The sequence below is a fragment of the Rhipicephalus microplus genome, chromosome 9, assembly GCF_043290135.1.
Source record: "Rhipicephalus microplus isolate Deutch F79 chromosome 9, USDA_Rmic, whole genome shotgun sequence".
Classification (NCBI taxonomy): domain Eukaryota; kingdom Metazoa; phylum Arthropoda; class Arachnida; order Ixodida; family Ixodidae; genus Rhipicephalus; species Rhipicephalus microplus.
The window spans coordinates 16,100,199-16,117,686 of record NC_134708.1 but is presented as its reverse complement, the minus strand read 5'-3'; the positions used below and the strand labels follow the sequence as shown (position 1 = coordinate 16,117,686).

Below are 17,488 nucleotides of genomic sequence, written 5' to 3'. Positions count from 1 at the left end.
ATCGTTCTTTCGTCCTCTGTTTGGTATAACATGTGCGCTCAAACAATACTTGTGTGTGATATCATTAACGAGAGATATAAGTTTTCGCATTAGCGACTTACGATAGATTTCATGGTCTGCATCCTTCAACAGCACAGGCATGCCCTCCGAGCATCAAGAACGCCAGGGGCGCCACGATCAAGGAGACAGCCGGCCCTTACGCTGAAGGAGACACCATACGGTTGACCTGCGAAATAGAAACGTGTAAGTGTCTATCAGAAATGCGAAGCTTGATACTAAACACTGCTGTGTTTCAGGCATTCCCCGGTGCGGTATGAAGTCTGTGTATTGGGGCCTGCTTTGTACAGGTAGAACGTGTTTTTTTTTCATGGTTATTCCACTTCAGTGCATCCATTGCGGCGGAGCGTATCAAGACTTATCGCGTCGAAGGTGTGTAGCTGTACAAAGTGCTGGGAAGTACATGCGCCTACATTGTTGCTCTTTATTTCCTACAAAACGTAGGCCAGAGTTTGAATGATTTGACTAGATTACTGGAATAAACCTCTCTGCCAGAAAGGGTGACTGATATTTTTAACCCAGTAAAAAAGTTGCTAACGATGAACTATAATAGAAACGATCCAGTCCGCGAACTTTCTCACTGGTGGTTTACGTCACTAAAAAAAAGTTATGGGAAGTGCTTTCCAGGTTTTCCCATGTCACCACCGCCATCGTCGTGATTTTCTGTATGTCTAGATGTACTCAAGATGCACGCTTCTTCCTGCCGTTGTTGTTGTTTTCATCTATATATTGTTTTCAGCTAGATGAACAACTTAGTCACTTCACGTGATTTTTTCAGGTGACCACGACGTGACGCTCACGTGGTACCACAACGGCACGCAACTGAGGTCATCGCGCGGTACCGTGGCGACGTCTGACGGCGGCTGGAAGAACGTCGTCACTCTGGGTCCACTCACTCGTCGTGATCTGCTCTCGAACGTAACTTGCCGGGCGACCAGCAATGTCTCGCTGCCGGGAGTCGCCACAGTGCTCCTCGACTTGTACCGTGAGTATTGTCCATGTAGAACAGCATACCGGAGGCTTCTCTTCCAGATAGCCTTCCGGTCTGTCTCAATTGCTTCAATTTCTCGCCTCACATGAAGCCAGATCTATACATCCCCAAAAGTTCTGCGGCAGTTTTCACATTTAGAAGCGTGGTGTATAAATATTTGCATGGTGTGAACTGTCTCCAATATACCAAAGCACCAAAAATGCTACAATGTCAGAGTCGCAACACTAACTCGGCAACACAAAAGGTTATATCAAAATTTTGCCAAAGGTTTAGGAATGTGCTTGTTGGTGGTGATATATCATATGGCGAAAACTTGCGACGCACGAAATAGACACGGACTAAGAAAGACGACGGCACGATGCGCGGTTTCAATCAAACTTCAAGCCGAAATCAGGCTTTCAAGTGAACAATAATGACGTGATTTACACCCCTCATACAGTTTCTGTTCATTTGTGGTGTTGTGCGAAACTTTAGATAAAAACATCACAACCTTCACCTAAGCTGTAATTATGTACGTCTTCTCTATGTAGGTGCTCTGTCGCGATGACATTTGGAAAATTGGAGCTTTGACAACAGGTATGCCTTGTATATGTGCTCAGCTAAATATTTATAAATAGTTTAACCACAGTTCACAGATGTCCCTACAAATCTTTATGAACTCTGAGACCAGTAAACTGACACTCAATTAGGTATACGATGGCCAGCATTTGTAAACCTTTATCAGATGCGTCAACTTTCATTCACATGTGTCCTGCAGTGCTGCTTCCGTTATAGCATTTCTGCTTTTTGACATGAATATAGGTAAAGGCAATTATAATTACCCAAAAGTCATTCAAACTATTAATTCGTACTATCGGGCACGTGTTATTCCCTTACAACCGATACGGCACCACACATGCGCAGTGTACATCTACCAAGGTATAAATACGGCGCATGCAATAAAACGAGTCATTCTTGTTCTGCACCCTGCTGTTGCCTCCGTCATTTATCAACACGATACAGCTGTGACTGAGACTAATTAGCGCTCGACAACTAGTCAGAAACAGTTAGCCACAGATGCAGCCCCACATCAGGCGTAGTCTAGAAGAATAAAGTGTTGTCCGAGTTCGTATTCCTTTGGGACTAATATGTGCGTAAAAAAAAGGAAGGGCAGAAGCGACGAGTCAAACGCAGTCTTTCGCACAATCGGCTCTATCTGATACGACGTATTAGAATCTGTACAAAGCCATTATGAAGATTTGGTCAATGTCAATCACAGTCTGAGGAAGAGGGGCACCGATTGAAACACAACATCTGGTTCAGTCAGCTTTCGATGAACTTATGCTAAGCACATTACCGGGAAGGTTTGGTGATCGCATTATGTCTGCGGTTATTGTTGTTCGAAGCTTGTCAGGTGGAGATTATCAGGTGGAGAGCTTGTCAGGTGGAGAGATTATTGGGTCGCACGTCTATCGGAAAACCAGTGCGGCCAGAACAACCTTGTGTGACAGTCATGCACACGTGCGCCAGATTGGGGGCAACGCCCCTCGGCATAGAATGTATATATGAGAGCGCTATCGTTCAATAAACGTTCTTTCGACGCACATGACCCGTGCAAGCCACATGGTGTCAGAAGTGGTCGGACCGCAGCCGATACACGCAGCCGGCGAACGAACAGCGGACGCGTAGCAAGCCAACAGGGGCGGCTCGGAGGTCCCAACCAGCTACAAGCATGCAGAACGGGGAACAGCGCCAGCAGGCCAGCGGACCAGTCACCACGCTATTGCCACCGCCGAAAGCCCTGGACACCACAGGAGACGTATGGCGAAGCTGGAAGACATGGCGGCAAGAGTTCGAGCTCTTCGCAACGGCAACATACCTGAACCAGCAACCGAAAGAGGTACAGGCAGCCACCTTTCTTATGATTATCGGAGAGGACGCACGCAAGACGTACAGCACTCTTGATTTTGCAACTGACGAAGAGAAGTCGGACGTAGAAGTACTGAAAATGAAGTTTGAGGCATTTTACAAACCAGCTCTAAACTTAGCCTACCATGAGTTCCGCTTTGGAAAGTGCGACCAAAAGGACGGTGAAAGTTTCAATGACTGGCTGACAGACCTCAGAGTGCTAGCAAAAAGCTGCGAGTTTGGGCAGCTTGAAGAGCGTATGCTGAGAAGCCGTATTATTCTCGGAATTAGAGATAAAAAGCTGCAAGAAAAGCTAATCTCCGAAAATGCTTCTTTCACGAAGACCGTAGAAATGTGTCGCTCTCGTGAACATGGCAAAGAACAGTGTGAAGAGATACAGGCGCGCCCGAAAAGCGATTACGCAGCCGAGATGAACGCGCTATCTGAAGCGAAAGGTCAGCGTTGTACAAAGTGCGCAAAGGTTCATCAGACCGACCGTGTGTGCCCAGCAAAGGGACGCACGTGCAGGAAATGCGGTGGCAGAAATCACTTTGCGATAGCCTGCAAGAAGATGCAAAAAAGATTTCATTCGAAAGAGCACGCAGTAGCATCTGTCGATGCAGAAGAAGGCGATTTCTGGTTAGAAACGCTATCGCATGCCCGTGGGAAAGACGACCGCTGGACGGCTACCGTTGAGATAGAAGGAAAGCCTATTTTTTGCAAGTTAGACACAGGCGCAACATGCTCGGTTATAGCACGCAGCCAGCTGCAGAAAATAACAAACAAGCAGCCACTTGATTGCAACGTTGTTTTAAACACATTTTTTGGCTTCCAGAAAAAAGCGACGAAACAAGTTCGTCTTGAAGTGGCAACGAGAGAAAGCAAGATTCTGACAGAGTTTTTCGTCGTGGATGACGAAATCGCCGTGACCTTGAGCGGTACAGTTGCCGAAGAGCTTGGCTTGCTCCAACGTGTCTGCTCTGTCGACCAAATAGAGCTTTACGGCACTGCCAAGCCTTACGAAGACGTGTTTGAAGGTCTGGGTCAACTGGAGGGTATTGTCTACCATCTAAAGCTCAAGCCCGGGTCCCAGGGAGTAGTGAAACCAGCACGGCGGATTCCAATAGCATTGCAAAGCAAGGTGAAAGCTGAGCTCGACCGCATGGAGACTGCTGGAGTCATCGTGAAAGTGACCGAGCCGACAGAGTGGGCCAGCAACATGGTCGTTGTTACAAAAGGAGAGAAGGTACGCATTTGTCTTGATCCTTCCGACCTAAACAAAGCTCTGCTTCGCGAGCACTATCCAATGCCAACATTGGAAGACATAGCACCTTCGATAAGTGGGGCCCAGTACTTTACAACTTTGGACGCAGCCTCCGGGTTCTGGCAAATCAAGCTGGATAAAGAAAGCTCTAAGATTTGCACTATGTGCACTCCATACGGCCGTTATAGATTTTTGCGCATGCCCTTTGGAATCTCGTCGGCGCCGGAAATATTTCAGCGGGCCATGCACCGCGTGCTAGAAGGCCTCGAAGGCGTAGCGGTTGTCATGGACGACATTCTAGTGTGGGGCCGATCAAGAGAGCAGCATGATGCAAACCTTGAACACGTCCTACGACGTTGCCGAGAGTACAAACTGAAATTGAACAGAAAGAAATGCCGTTTTTTACAGGAGTCCGTCCGGTACTTGGGACACATTTTGACGCGCGACGGCCTGAGCCTGGATCCACAGCGGCTAGAAGACATCTTGCAAGTCCAGACGCCAAGCAACCAGAAAGAGCTGCAGACGTTCCTGGGCATGGTAAATTTTGTCTCTCGCTTTATTCCGAATATGTCGGACCTAACAGCACCACTTCGAGAATTACTAAAGAAGAATGTCGCGTGGCTTTGGGAGGACCGCCAAGATGCAAGCTTCAAGGCTCTGAAGGAAGCGCTTGCGACAGCCCCTGTACTAAGCTACTACGAGAAGGGGAAACCAATCAGGCTGTCGGTAGATGCCAGTCAGAACGGAGTTGGCGCAGTGATCATACAGGACGGGCATCCACTAGCGTATTCGTCGCGTTCCTTGACAGAAACACAGCAAAGGTACGCCCAGATCGAAAAGGAGATGCTGGCAATTGTCCACGGCTGTGAAAGATTCCGCGACTATCTTTTCGGGCAGCCTGAAGTTGTGGTAGAATCCGATCACAAGCCACTAGAAATTATATTTAAGAAGCCGTTATGCCAATGTCCTCTAAGGCTTCAGCGCATGCGCCTCAGCTTGCAGAGGTACCCGATAGTCGTCAAATACACACCTGGAAAACAGCTGTTTGTTGCTGACGCTTTATCACGGTCCCCGAGATAAGCAATATTGAAAGAACAGTGCCTGAATTATCAGTTGAACACCATTGCTTGCCTGCAGGTTTCAGACAGACGGCTGAGCCAAGTTCTACAAGAGACCGACCAGGACCCTGTGATGGTGAAACTTCGACAGTACGCAAGCAGTCAGTGGCCGGAGAGCAAAGCTGACGTCAGCAGCGAGCTACGATGCTACTGGAGCTTCCGCGACGAGCTGCATACGCAAGATGGCCTTGTATTCAGGAGCAACCGCCTCATCATTCCGGCCAAGATGCGCAGCGAAGTTCTTGCCTGCCTTCATGCAGCGCATGGGGGAGCAGAAAAAATGAAAGCACGTGCTCGAGCTGTACTTTTTTGGCCTTCTATAAACAGCGATCTAGAGGAAGTTGCTCGACGCTGTGAGACCTGCCAAAAGCACAAGCCACGAAATCGGCGCTTGCCATTGATGAACCATGAAATTCCTAGCCTACCCTGGGAAGTTGTGGGAGCCGACATATGCTATCACAATGCTACCGAGTACTTGGTGGTTGTTGACTTTTATTCTTTCTTTTTCGAAATCAGGCCCGTGAAGACGACAGCCGACAAGGTGATTGCTGCCTTCGCAGACATATTCGCCACTCATGGCTTCCCGCAGCGCCTATGCACGGACAATGGACCGCCATTCAGCAGCCAGGACTTTCGTGAATTTGTCGGTAAGATTAGCTTGCACCATGTTCGCTCCAGCCCCTATCACCCTCGATCAAACGGAATGGCTGAACGTGCGGTGAAAGAAGCCAAAAAATTGCTGAAGAGGTATCGGTACGGCACAGTGGATTTTTGTGCTGCATTGCTTGAATGGAGAAACACTCCTCGCGATTCCTATTTGAAATCTCCAATGCAGAGACTCATGGGCCGAAATGCGAGGACGCTGCTGCCAGTCACGGAAACCCACCTGCGACCGCAGACCATACCGCCAGAGGAGGTTCAACGGCGGCTCCACGTCATCAGAAGTAGACAACGTTCCTACTACAACAGGGGTACAAGGCCGCTACCAGGACTTCCTGAGGGCTCCCGCGTCACAGTGTACAACGTACCATCAAAGACCTGGTCCCCTGCTACGGTTATCAAGCCTGCCAACAGTCCGAGAGCCTACATTGTTGAGACCGAAGATGGACTCCAGTTGCAGCGCACCAGAGAACATCTCCGTCTGGCCCCCACTCCACTGGTGCCCCCCCCACAAGAACATCAAGCTGACGTGGGCCCCGCCGAGCCACAACTACGCAGAAGCGAACGCAATCGCCGGCCACCGCAAAGATACCCCATGCCGGAACTTTAGTCTTTTTGTTTGTTTAAGAAGGGAGATGTGACAGTCATGCACACGTGCGCCAGATTGGGGGCAACGCCCCTCGGCATAGAATGTATATATGAGAGCGCTATCGTTCAATAAACGTTCTTTCGACGCACATGACCCGTGCAAGCCACACTTGAACGTGAGAAGCATTTCGAGGCACAGTAAATCGACTCGGATACGTCTTTTTGAATGTTGTATATCCCCCCCCCCCCCCCCTCCGTACTGTTCTACATCACGGGATTCACGACGAATAGGACACTAGAAGCTAGCGCGTAGCCGAAGCGGAAGAGGTCAAACAGGAGCTTAGAGAAGAATCCCTCTCTCTGCTTTCCTGAAATCATTGTGTAAAAATATAATATCAGGAAAATTCTCAATATAATATCAGGAATATCTCAAAACCTTATATTGTTACCAACAAATGGAACACTTCTCGGCAAAGACTATTTATTCAGGGCAAACTTGTGCCCGAGAACTTAAGAAGGCAACCTTACACACAAAATGTTTCTCGCAAGCAAGCCACACGAGCGTCTTCGACCACTTCTTCACTCACGCGGCCGTGAACTGGACACAACACCAACCGTTAGTCTTCTTCAAGCGCGTGGTGTACATGGTGGTACGTGCAGACCACCGGTGTCTTGCGCGCTTTGCTTCTTATTTGTTTCGTGGCATTTACAAATGCAGGAAGCAAGGTGGCGTCGTGGGACGATGATGAGTAATTTGTGGCAATATGCAAAACTATTATTTGAGCCCTATTTACACGTGACGTAGGTTATATAGTGCAATGTTTTCCCGAAAATGCGCACTGAAAATAGGAGCTTTCCAACAATAGTCCACGCCTTAATCAAGGTGAAAAAAAAATTTCTGGCTACAGGCCTGACAAGAGGGCTCTGTATTTGGGTCTTCAAAGGTATGGATGCATCCCATAAGGTAGAACGAAATACCCCTTATAACTGCACCGGCTGTTGCTCCCCGACATCACCATACTGCAGAACTGGCTAGTAGATTGTTCGTAATGAGTGCAATAGTGAATAAATCTTCTGGATAAGCTCACCCTTAAAAGTATATTTTTCTTTTAGGAATGATATTGCATCGTGTGTGATAATGCCCCTCTAAGTCGAGGTCTGTCTTCACAAATGAGCAAGACCAAAAAAAAAAGGGGGGGGGGGGAGCAGGGGGCTTTGACTCCTTTTGTGAGTACTTTCTCGTCTCGTATATCTCTCTATAAAAAGACACGCGAGTTCTCTTGGGACATCATTAGACTTTAGTCGAGCTTTCGTGGCACCAAAAAAATTTTACGGGCCATTCAAAAAAGAGCCACAGACAGTCAGACTTGTGCATGTTGCAGAATATAGCAATTATGACTTCTGTTAAAATGATTTGGTTATAGTGGTCAATTAAAACCCCGAAAAAAACCTGACCAGTTATACAGAGATTTCATATATTACTTGTGTTACTTTCGTTCAAATTTTTTATTTCCTTAACACAAAAACACAAGTTTACTGGAACTCCAGCGAGCCATCCTGGCTTGCATGGTAGAGCAAATGCTGGAAGCTTGCATCAAGGCTGATAGACTCACTGTGGCTTCTGTTTTATAGTGTTACATGTTGCTAGCTTTCACGGGGAGCTTCTCAAAGTTTCCATCACGGATCCTTTCACGTTTCTTCGTTGAGAATTCAGCTGCCACAGTGAACGCCCTGTTTATGCAAATGCAGTAGGGTGGGCTGCTATTACAACGTAGAAGCACCTCGCGCCCCAGCTCGTAGTTGCCCAGGGCTTAGCTTCTAATGCCCATGTCCTCTATGAAACTTAACCCTTCGCTGTTGGTTGCACTCGGCAGGGGTGCAGCCAGAAATTTAAAATGCGAAGCATCTTATGAGCGAGCTCCATCCGGTGGCGTCCATGCTCCACTGCTCATGGACATCCACACCCCTCTTTCGCCTTTCAAAGCCGATGCAGGCAGCGTCTGCTAGTGAGTTTCTTGATTGAAAGAAATTGACTGCTCGTGCTGAACAACCCATCATTGGTCCCCTCATATATATCGGCATTGAATATTGACCTTCAAGGTAGTTCCGGTGGGAGATTTCTCCGGTGCGTTGTTGAATAAGAAAAATTTGCAGCGTGCGCGTTAACTAAAAAGAGGACTACGGGTCTCTGGGTCCAGTCGGAGTCTTCCGTCTCTCCTTGCCCATTAGAAGCGATTGGCATGTTCCAGTAGAAAACACCGGTCCAGAACTGCGTCTATTGCGCCTCGTCAGGCTGCTCTCCCGCGAAACACCGTGATGAGTGCCAGCGTCCATGCCACCGCCAGTGTAAGCGTAAGCGCCCGCTACTTCGCATATACAGATGGTTCCCTTTAGCGGAAGATGGTGTAATTTTAATGACGATTGTCCTATCGGGGTACTTCGAGGCAAAAATGTTGGTCTGTCTGTCTGTCTGTCTGTTTGTCCACCGAAACAATACCCCAAACGGCCAAAATCCAACCCCATTCGCAGCGCCCACCAATATTGCTTAAGTTTCAACGTTCACACTTGTGCGACTGTCAATTTAAAAGCAATTGTTGCGCATATCTGAGGCACAAATACAACACGTCTATATTCTGTATTTGTGTTTTTATACTAGAGAAGGCATACATAAGTAATTCTAAAAAGTGTTGCGTTTATCACGCTGCGATGATAATGCAACACTATGCACAAAAAAAAAAGTGAATGTTTCCAACGCTTGCTAAAACGACGCGGTGGTGGCACCTGCCCGTTGCTGTGCGTTCTACAAATTATCAACTCCAAAACAGGCGCGCACGTCCTCCTTCGTTTTCGACGATAACTGCCAGATAGCGCTTGTGTCTCACGTGCCTCGATTCGCTCGTTTGCCTTCACTACACGGATGGTGGGACTCTAACGCAGTGTCTCCAGAATAAAATTAACCAATTTTGCCACGAATAACATCAAGTGAACGTTTTGTTCACTCTCTGCAGACGCAAGACTATCGTCTTTCGACGACATTTGCACAGGGACATGTAGATACCGAGAAAAATTTTTTCAATAATTCGTGTTTGTGTCTACAGTTTCAGGTGTAGTCAGTACTCCTCTAATCAGTAGTCCTCACTCACTCACTCACTCACTCACTCACTCACACACTCACTCTCTCCCTCCCTTCCTCCCGCACTTGCTTTCTCTAGGAATTCAGTCTGCCACTAATAATGACCTGTGGTACATTGCCTTAGCGTTCTGTGCCCTGCCCATGTTCATTTCTTCTTGATTTCGACGATTTCATTTTTAATACACGTTTGTTTTAACACACCTTTTTCTGTTTCTTGATATAACCCCCCGCCGTCCTCAAGATAAGTGGTGCCTTTTCCGTAAGGCTCCAAGATTATGCCCTTGGTTGCACAGTTTACCCGGACTACTTTTGTGAGAGATGCTCATCAGTGGCACCAATTTTTCTTCTCTCCCAGTGGCTCCAACGACTGTAACCATTTGGAGCTGGCCTGCTCAGCAGACCGATGACCCTTCAGGCTTGGTGGAATCATCCAGCGCGGCTACGCACCATTGGCCTCCACCCAATATCGTCATCGCGACTACGACTTCTGGGCCAGGTCTCGCCCTTTCCGACCGAGAAGCCGTGCTTTTCCAGGCTATGGGTGCGATACGCTTTGGCTCGCCGTCTCGATTCTCTAAGCCCGCCAGCTTCGAGTGCGAAGTCACCGGAAGTCGACCGGCGGCAAACGTCACGTGGTTCCTGGACGGAAATGCAGTAGAGCCGGCTTTCAGTCGCAGCGTGTCCGCGGGTAACGTGACCACTAGCATGCTCCTCCTTCCGGCATCGGCGCAGTCAGGGCGCCTTTTGGAGTGCCGGGCAGTCAACGGAAACCTACCCGAGAGCAGAGGGGTGCTGAGCCGCTTCCTCAACGTGGACATGTCCCGTAAGTGAAAAGCACAAGGCCGAGGAGGCTAGGAAGGCAGTGGCTAACTCAGTACCCGGGGCACATAATCCACTGTATATAAAATTTGCTGAAAACACACATGGATGCTTGAAGGTAAACATAAAGAATGTTGTTCTATGCTACATTACTGCCCTGTGTTAGCATAACATGAAAGTGTTTGATGCCGGGGTCCACCATGGCTCTGCTGATGTACTAACGCCACGGATATGATGAGGCTGAAAATAAAAATCACACCTCCCGCTAAAAGGGACCATGTGTAGATGCGAATCAGCGGAAGATAACACTTAAACAGGGGGTGGCATACTCGGCCAACCTCGAGAAGCACGAAGCGCGCAGTGATAAACCGTTGTGTTCTAGAGCCGTTGTTTTCTACTGTAACGTGCCAATCGCTGCTAGTAGGGACCGCAGACTGACTAGATGGAGCTGCGTTGCTCACACTGCCCCGTCTCAAAGTCTTTGACATTCGCCGTTAGGCGCACGCGGAAAACAGACGAGTGCTCGCGTCCCCTATGTATCACAGCCACAATCCACCGACAGATTCAGGGCTTGAGACGCGCGCGTCGCATTTCATTTTCATTGAGGCCGTCTCAAGGTTGCTGTTTTTATCCGCTAGGCTCTGTATTCTGGCGCTGCAGTCAGAATGAAAAACTCGGCCGCAACGCAAATGGTGTCAGGCTGTGGCAACATATGATCACATACTTTGGGAATGTAGCATAGTGCCGCCACTGGTGGATATTATGCGTGATCCCTCTCTTGAGCACTGGGAGGCCGTGGTGACCAGCTCAGACCTAGTCGTCCAGTTAAGGGTCGTGGAGTGGGCCACACAGGTCGCCGCCAACCTTGGGTTGATGGCCATCTAACACGGAATCATCCTCAGTTGCTTTCTGACGAAATAAAGTTTTTCCATCCATCCACCATCGACTGAACGGTGCCTGTGGGCAATGAGATGCAAAATACTCCGATTGCACGCAGAGACCCGCAGTAAACTTTTAAATAATGTGCATGCTGCGAGTTTTTATTGTTCCACAACACAGGAGAAATCTCCCCAGGCTCTACCTTTTTGCGACGCGCGCCTCCGACGACGTTACGAAGGGCGCCTCGAAATTTCACCGCTGCAACCACTGTTTCGAAAGACGGCGACGCCAACACGGTGCCGAAGGTGCCACTGCTTCGAATTCCGCCGGAAAAGTCACCTGCCGTTTGGTAGCGTAGGTTTCTCAGCTCGCGACTGCTTCTGCGCAGAGCTGATAGACGAGCGGACGAGACGACGGTGAGTTAAACAAGGTTTATGTACAGCATATATACAGAGGCGTTACAAATTCGGCACTGGGGCCGACAGAGACTCCAAGAGCCGAGCTCTCCTCTCTAACACATAGCTCTACTCTCAAATGGGTCCGCTGTCAAAAAGGTCTCTCTCGACGCGCCGCAGGGCTTCTTTTATATGCCCCGGGTCCAACCCGAAGCGCCGCTGGTCGCGAGGTCAGAATCCTCCAATGAGGTCGCCGCTGGGCCGCGTCCTTCTTTCTCATCGAATCTGGAGAGGCTGCGCTGCAGGTGGCTGCACCCAAGGACGAGTGACGTCGCCGCGCATTGCGTCAGCCGCCAGACAGCAAGACGCCGGTTGTTTACTCGACGGGCTGGCGGCTGAGATGACTCACTGCACGTGCGCGCCAGAAAGGCGCCGTGGCGTGATGAAGCCGTTGAGTTGTTCGTGTCAGGCGGGCTGGCCTTGACACAGATTTCCTTTTAGGGGCGAAGCTCCTTAGGGCGTGGGCTGTGCGTCCCCTGTAGCCTGTATGTAGCCACCTCTAGTTTAGTTCTTGCAGTCTTCACTAGATGGCGGTACCGTCCCCTGTATGTCCCCACCTCTAGTTTAGTTCTTGCAGTGTTCACTAGATGGCGGTACCGTCTCCTGTATGTAGCCACCTCTCGTTTAGTTCTTGTAGTGTTTACTAGATGGTGGTACTTGTAGCTGATGATGAAAAGATGCAAGATGTTATAAACTAGAAAGCGGTACTTGTAGTTGATGAAAGACGCGAGATCTTATAAAATAGGAATGATGTCACATATGGCGGGTGCCATTGGTGGAAGGCAATCGTTCGATTTAGTGCGGCGACGTACGCTAGGGTGAGCGTTGTAATAAAATCGAGTGGGCAAAATGTACGGAGGATTCATGGTTTACCAGGTTTACCTCCGGAGCTTCGCCCACTCATCATAATTCACTTCGTGGATATGGCGGAATTTTTTCAGAGGCACGGACGTTCGCTGTGGACTCGCAGGCATAACAGCACCCCCGCCGCCAGACAATGCGCCGGAAAGATGAGCTGCTTCTACGTGGCTCGGATGTCAGGCGCGCTCGTTCGCCAGGTCCCTCCAGGTTCGCCTCCAGGGCCATGGGGAGAATGCAGCTCCAGGCTCCGTTCCGGGAACACACCCCATTCTTGAGGATGGATGCCAGCTCCACTTGCTTGTCGCCACAACTTGTCAATCAGCTTAGCTCGTCTCACGATCTTTGGTTTCAGCACTTGTCGGTGGTTCTGCAACTTGCCAAGAACGGTTCGACAACAGACAACACACGACACAAGCAAGTGCCCTCGCTCACCCGACAGAACACCAGTCAAAGTATAGTACAACATATACTTAGCTACGTGTCTATCGGAATTTCGTTCCCTCTACATCAAGAGGCACACGTGGGACACAAGACTCTTAAATGAGAACTCATTTTTTTACACGTACAACATCGTAATGAATTAGAATACAACATAAAGTTGGCTCCTTGAGCTCACTCTGGACGAGAACGCTCAGCTAATGTCGTGATGAGGTCAAATGTTTGCCCCGAATCGCCAGCGAGAAACCAAAAGGTGGAGAAGGGACTAGTTAGAACGCACTGCTCAATGCACCTGCATTAGCGTTTAGCTTTCCTTTTTTTCTTTAGCGAACGTCAAAGTTGCGCTGTCGGAGTATCACGCTACATCTCAGTAACCGGCCACTTATAGGCGACGATACCTATGCGGTACCAAGAGCGGCTCACACTTGCGACGTTGCACAGGGGAACAACGATACGACTTGCTAGGTAGGGATTGGCTCCTCAGAAGTTAGCTTGACATCGTGTTCGATCACCCTCGTGTTTCCGGGGCGGTCCGAAAACACGTCTCCAAACTCGGAAACAATCTTTCTCAGGTCCTCCTTCTGGACTTCACTTAAGCTAGGATCCATGTTCAACTGCTCCAAGGTTACCTCCGATTCCCTTTCGATTACCTCACTAGAACTAAAAATTTCTGCTCCCTCTTATCTGAAGCATTCAAAAGCAGATTTACGACCGCTTGATGTTGAACGTAGGGTTTCATCAAGTTGTAAATTTTGTTCTGTCGCCTTCCTAATTTCACTTCATAATTCGTATCGGGAAGCTTCAATATTACATTGGCAGGCCCTTCCCAATCAACCTCAAGCTTGTTCCTTTTGGATGGCTGCAGCAGCATTACCTGACTTCCTACTTCAAAAGCACGCTTCTTCGCCGATTTGTCGTAATACTCCTTCGACAACATTTGTGAAGCTTTCATGTGGCTTTCCTCTAGCGCTTTAATCGAGAGGTCCTCACGCTGCTCTTGAATGAGCGTCTCTCGATCAACCCTCGACAGCTCGCTCCAACTTTCCGCTACAGGCGAGAGCGTTGCAGCCCTCTCGCTCTGACTCAATGGCGCCATGTCGTCTCCCCTTTCTACGGAAACCGCGCCGGTCGCTTGGGCGATGGGCCGCTCGCGTGACTGCTCACATGACTCACGCGGAAAATTTCCTCTCTGAGGTTCCGTCGACCCGCCGACAAGGTCACTTGAGAGTTCACCGCATTGAACCAGATCAAGCTCCTGCGAAAGCTTCCGCGCTGGTGATCGCGTGTGGGCCATGTACGCTAAGTTGGGGAAGAACGATTTACCCTGCTCTTTGAGAAGCTGCTCTGAGTTGTTAGAGAAAAGATAAGGAAAACGATCGTTTAGCGCGGCAGACACAGCCACTTCAGTGCTAAACTTACCGCACGGACCTTCAATGACAACCGTGGCGATTGGTAAGCAAACACTCTGCTCCTCGGCGACTTGCCTGATCCACGCGCATTCTCCTGTAAAGTCATCCGGAGACACCAATGAAAGATGGACAACATCCATGGTTGCCGCTGAGTCACGAAGTGCTCGACACGTTTGCCCATTCACACTAATTTTTTGGATATACGGCTCCAACAACCGCATGTTCTTTTCCGATTCTCGGATTGTTGCAAATTCAAACTTTTGCTTACAGTTTATTGCGATGTGCCCTTCCTTTTTGCAGTTGTAGCAGATTAGCGGCTTCCGTGATTCAAACGCCCGTGTGGTATCAGTGCGTTGTTTAGAAACCTCACTCGATTTCTCCGCTTCTGTTTGCCCTTCCCCTACACTGTCCTTCGTAAGAGACGGGTCCTTCTTAAAATTACGGTGCGGAGTGGGTTTCCGTTGATCAGGTTTCCTTGAAAAGCCCTCTTTCCTTTCATCCTTTTCAACGCGCACTGCCCTGCTATGCAACTTTCGGCGAGTAGAATACTCCTCAGCTAACTCTGCTGCCTTGTTTAGCTGTACTTCACCAAGTTTGTCCTGCAGCCAAAGTTTGACATCTTCCTCGATGCAGCGGTAGAATTGCTCCAATGCAACGCATTCCACCACTTTATCGCGGTCGTCATAAACACCTTCGCCCTTGAGCCATTCAATTAAATCGGCTTTAGGACGAAACGCGAAGTCAACGTGTGACTCATTCCCCTTTTTAGCATACCGGAATCTCTGCCTGAAAGCCCCGGGTGACAACTTATAACGTCTCAAGAGCACTTCCTTAACCTCGTCATAGCTCTCAAACGCTTCCCTCGACAAGCAAGTTATCGCGTCGGACACTTCGCCGGGAAGAAGAGCTAACAGGTTCTGCGCCCAAAGAGACCGCTCCAAAGCGTTTCACTCACAGACGTGCTCAAACTTGACGAGATACTTCGCCATGTCCTCGCCTACTACGAACGGTGGCAGTTGGTCCCGAATTCTAAAACCGCTGACCTGAATCGTCGGAGAAGCTACGCTAGGCGCCTGCGAACACTGTAGGATTGCCAATTTTATTCGTTTCAACTCGTGGCACTCCTGTCTCTCGGCTTCCTCACGGCGTTCTCGCCTTTCAGCTTCACGAACTTCTCGCCTTTCAGCTTCTTCACGTTCGCGAGCTTCTCGCCTTTCAGCTTCTTCGCGTTCGCGAGCTTCTCGCCTTTCAGCCTCCTCGTGGCGTGCTTTGATATCCACCCAGGCCTCATCGACTTCCTCAGCCGCACTCCCCCATCCTTCATGATCTCAAGGATCGCTTGTTTTCGTATCGCATAGCCCAAAGAAATGCCGAGTTCCTCACAAATTTCAATGAGTTTTTTCACTTTAAGGTTCTCCATCGTTCACACTAGCCTCTTGCTGGTTGCCCCTGTTAGCAATTTACTTGCCGTACCCACTATAAGTCAACTAGCAAGACGCGCAAGCAATTTTTCACACTCCCGTGTTTACCCCATCCGCATTAACTTTGGTTTCAAAGCACTTCGACTTGGCTTGAAACGATCAAAGCTCACTCTAATGCCTCACACAGCCCTTCTCTAAACTACTATAACCTGAGCTAGAGTAGTCTGGTGAACTGAGGGGAAAACATCAGGCACTCACCGCATCGATGTCGCTGACGCCGGCCGATCCCGCAGCTGCCAACCACTGTTGCGACGCGCGCCTCCGACGACGTTACGAAGGGCGCCTCGAAATTTCACCGCTGCAACCACTGTTTCGAAAGACGGCGACGCCAACACGGTCCCGAGGGCGCCACTGCTTCGAACTCCGCCGGAAAGGTCACCTGCCGTTTGGTAGCGTAGGTTTCTCAGCTCGCGACTGCTTCTGCGCAGAGCTGATAGACGAGCGGACGAGACGACGGTGAGTTAAACAAGGTTTATGTACAGCATATATACAGAGGCGTTACAAATTCTGCACTGGGGCCGACAGAGACTCGAAGAGCCGAGCTCTCCTCTCTAACACATAGCTCTACTCTTAAATGGGTCCGCTGTCAAAGGGGTCTCTCTCGACGCGCCGCAGGGCTTCTTTTATATGCCCAGGGTCCAACCCAAATGTCCAACCCCAAGCGCCGCTGGTCGCGAGGTCAGAATCCTCCAATGAGGTCGCCGCTGGGCTGCGTCCTTCTTTCTCATCAAATCTGGAGAGGCTGCGCTGCAGGGGGCTGCACCCAAGGACGAGTGACGTCGCCACGCATTGCGTCAGCCGCCAGACAGGAAGACGCCGGTTGTTTACTCGACGGGCTCGCGGCTGAGATGACTCACTGCACGTGCGCGCCAGAAAGGCGCCGTGGCGTGATGACGCCGTTGAGTTGTTCGTGTCAGGCGGGCTGGCCTTGACACAGATTGCCTTTTTCAGAGGCACGGACGTTCGCTGTGGACTCGCAGGCATAACAACCTTGAAGGTAAAGATCCAGTGTCTATATATTTGGTGTGGCAGAGAACGGTTGCGCTGCAAAAGCAGTCAGTGTTGTCAATCAAGAAACTCGCTAGTAGACGCTGCCTGCGTCGGCGTTGCGAAGCAAGAATTGAGGCAACGAGAGAGAAGAGGGGGAGGACACGCGCATGCGCAATGTGGTTGTAAATGCCGCGGGACGGAACGCATAGAGGAGAGAGGGGACACGGGTAAGTTTCAGGCACGGGAGGGGGGGGGGGAGGGAAAGCGAGCGTACACCAGCAGACGCTGCATGCGTCGGCATTGTGAGGCGAGAGATGGGAGAGCGTAGGAAGAGGTCGCGCATGCGCACTGGGATGAAAGCGGTGTGGAGAGAGATATCTAGAGGAGAGAGAGAGTGAAGGTAGCGTTGGCTAACAGACGCAACGCGGACAGACGCTGTCTGCGGTGGTGTTGCGAGG

General features: G+C 49.8%; 1 protein-coding gene and 1 long non-coding RNA gene across 2 annotated transcripts in view; one reads left to right on the top strand and one right to left on the bottom strand.

The window, feature by feature from the left end:
- Positions 1 to 17,488, bottom strand: part of LOC142771552 (uncharacterized) — a 116,161-nt gene that overhangs the window by 86,684 nt on the left and 11,989 nt on the right. Inside the window, exon 2 of the long non-coding RNA XR_012885985.1 lies at positions 102 to 226. This is a non-coding gene — a long non-coding RNA (uncharacterized LOC142771552). The remainder of the gene's footprint in view (positions 1 to 101; positions 227 to 17,488) is intronic.
- The window catches only part of LOC119164888 (B-cell receptor CD22-like), a 45,033-nt gene that overhangs the window by 22,154 nt on the left and 5,391 nt on the right, over positions 1 to 17,488 (top strand). The window contains exons 2-4 of the mRNA XM_075873185.1: positions 133 to 243; positions 836 to 1,042; positions 10,054 to 10,521. Of these exons, the coding sequence (XP_075729300.1) occupies positions 10,236 to 10,521 (286 nt within the window). The 5' untranslated portion in view covers positions 133 to 243; positions 836 to 1,042; positions 10,054 to 10,235. The remainder of the gene's footprint in view (positions 1 to 132; positions 244 to 835; positions 1,043 to 10,053; positions 10,522 to 17,488) is intronic.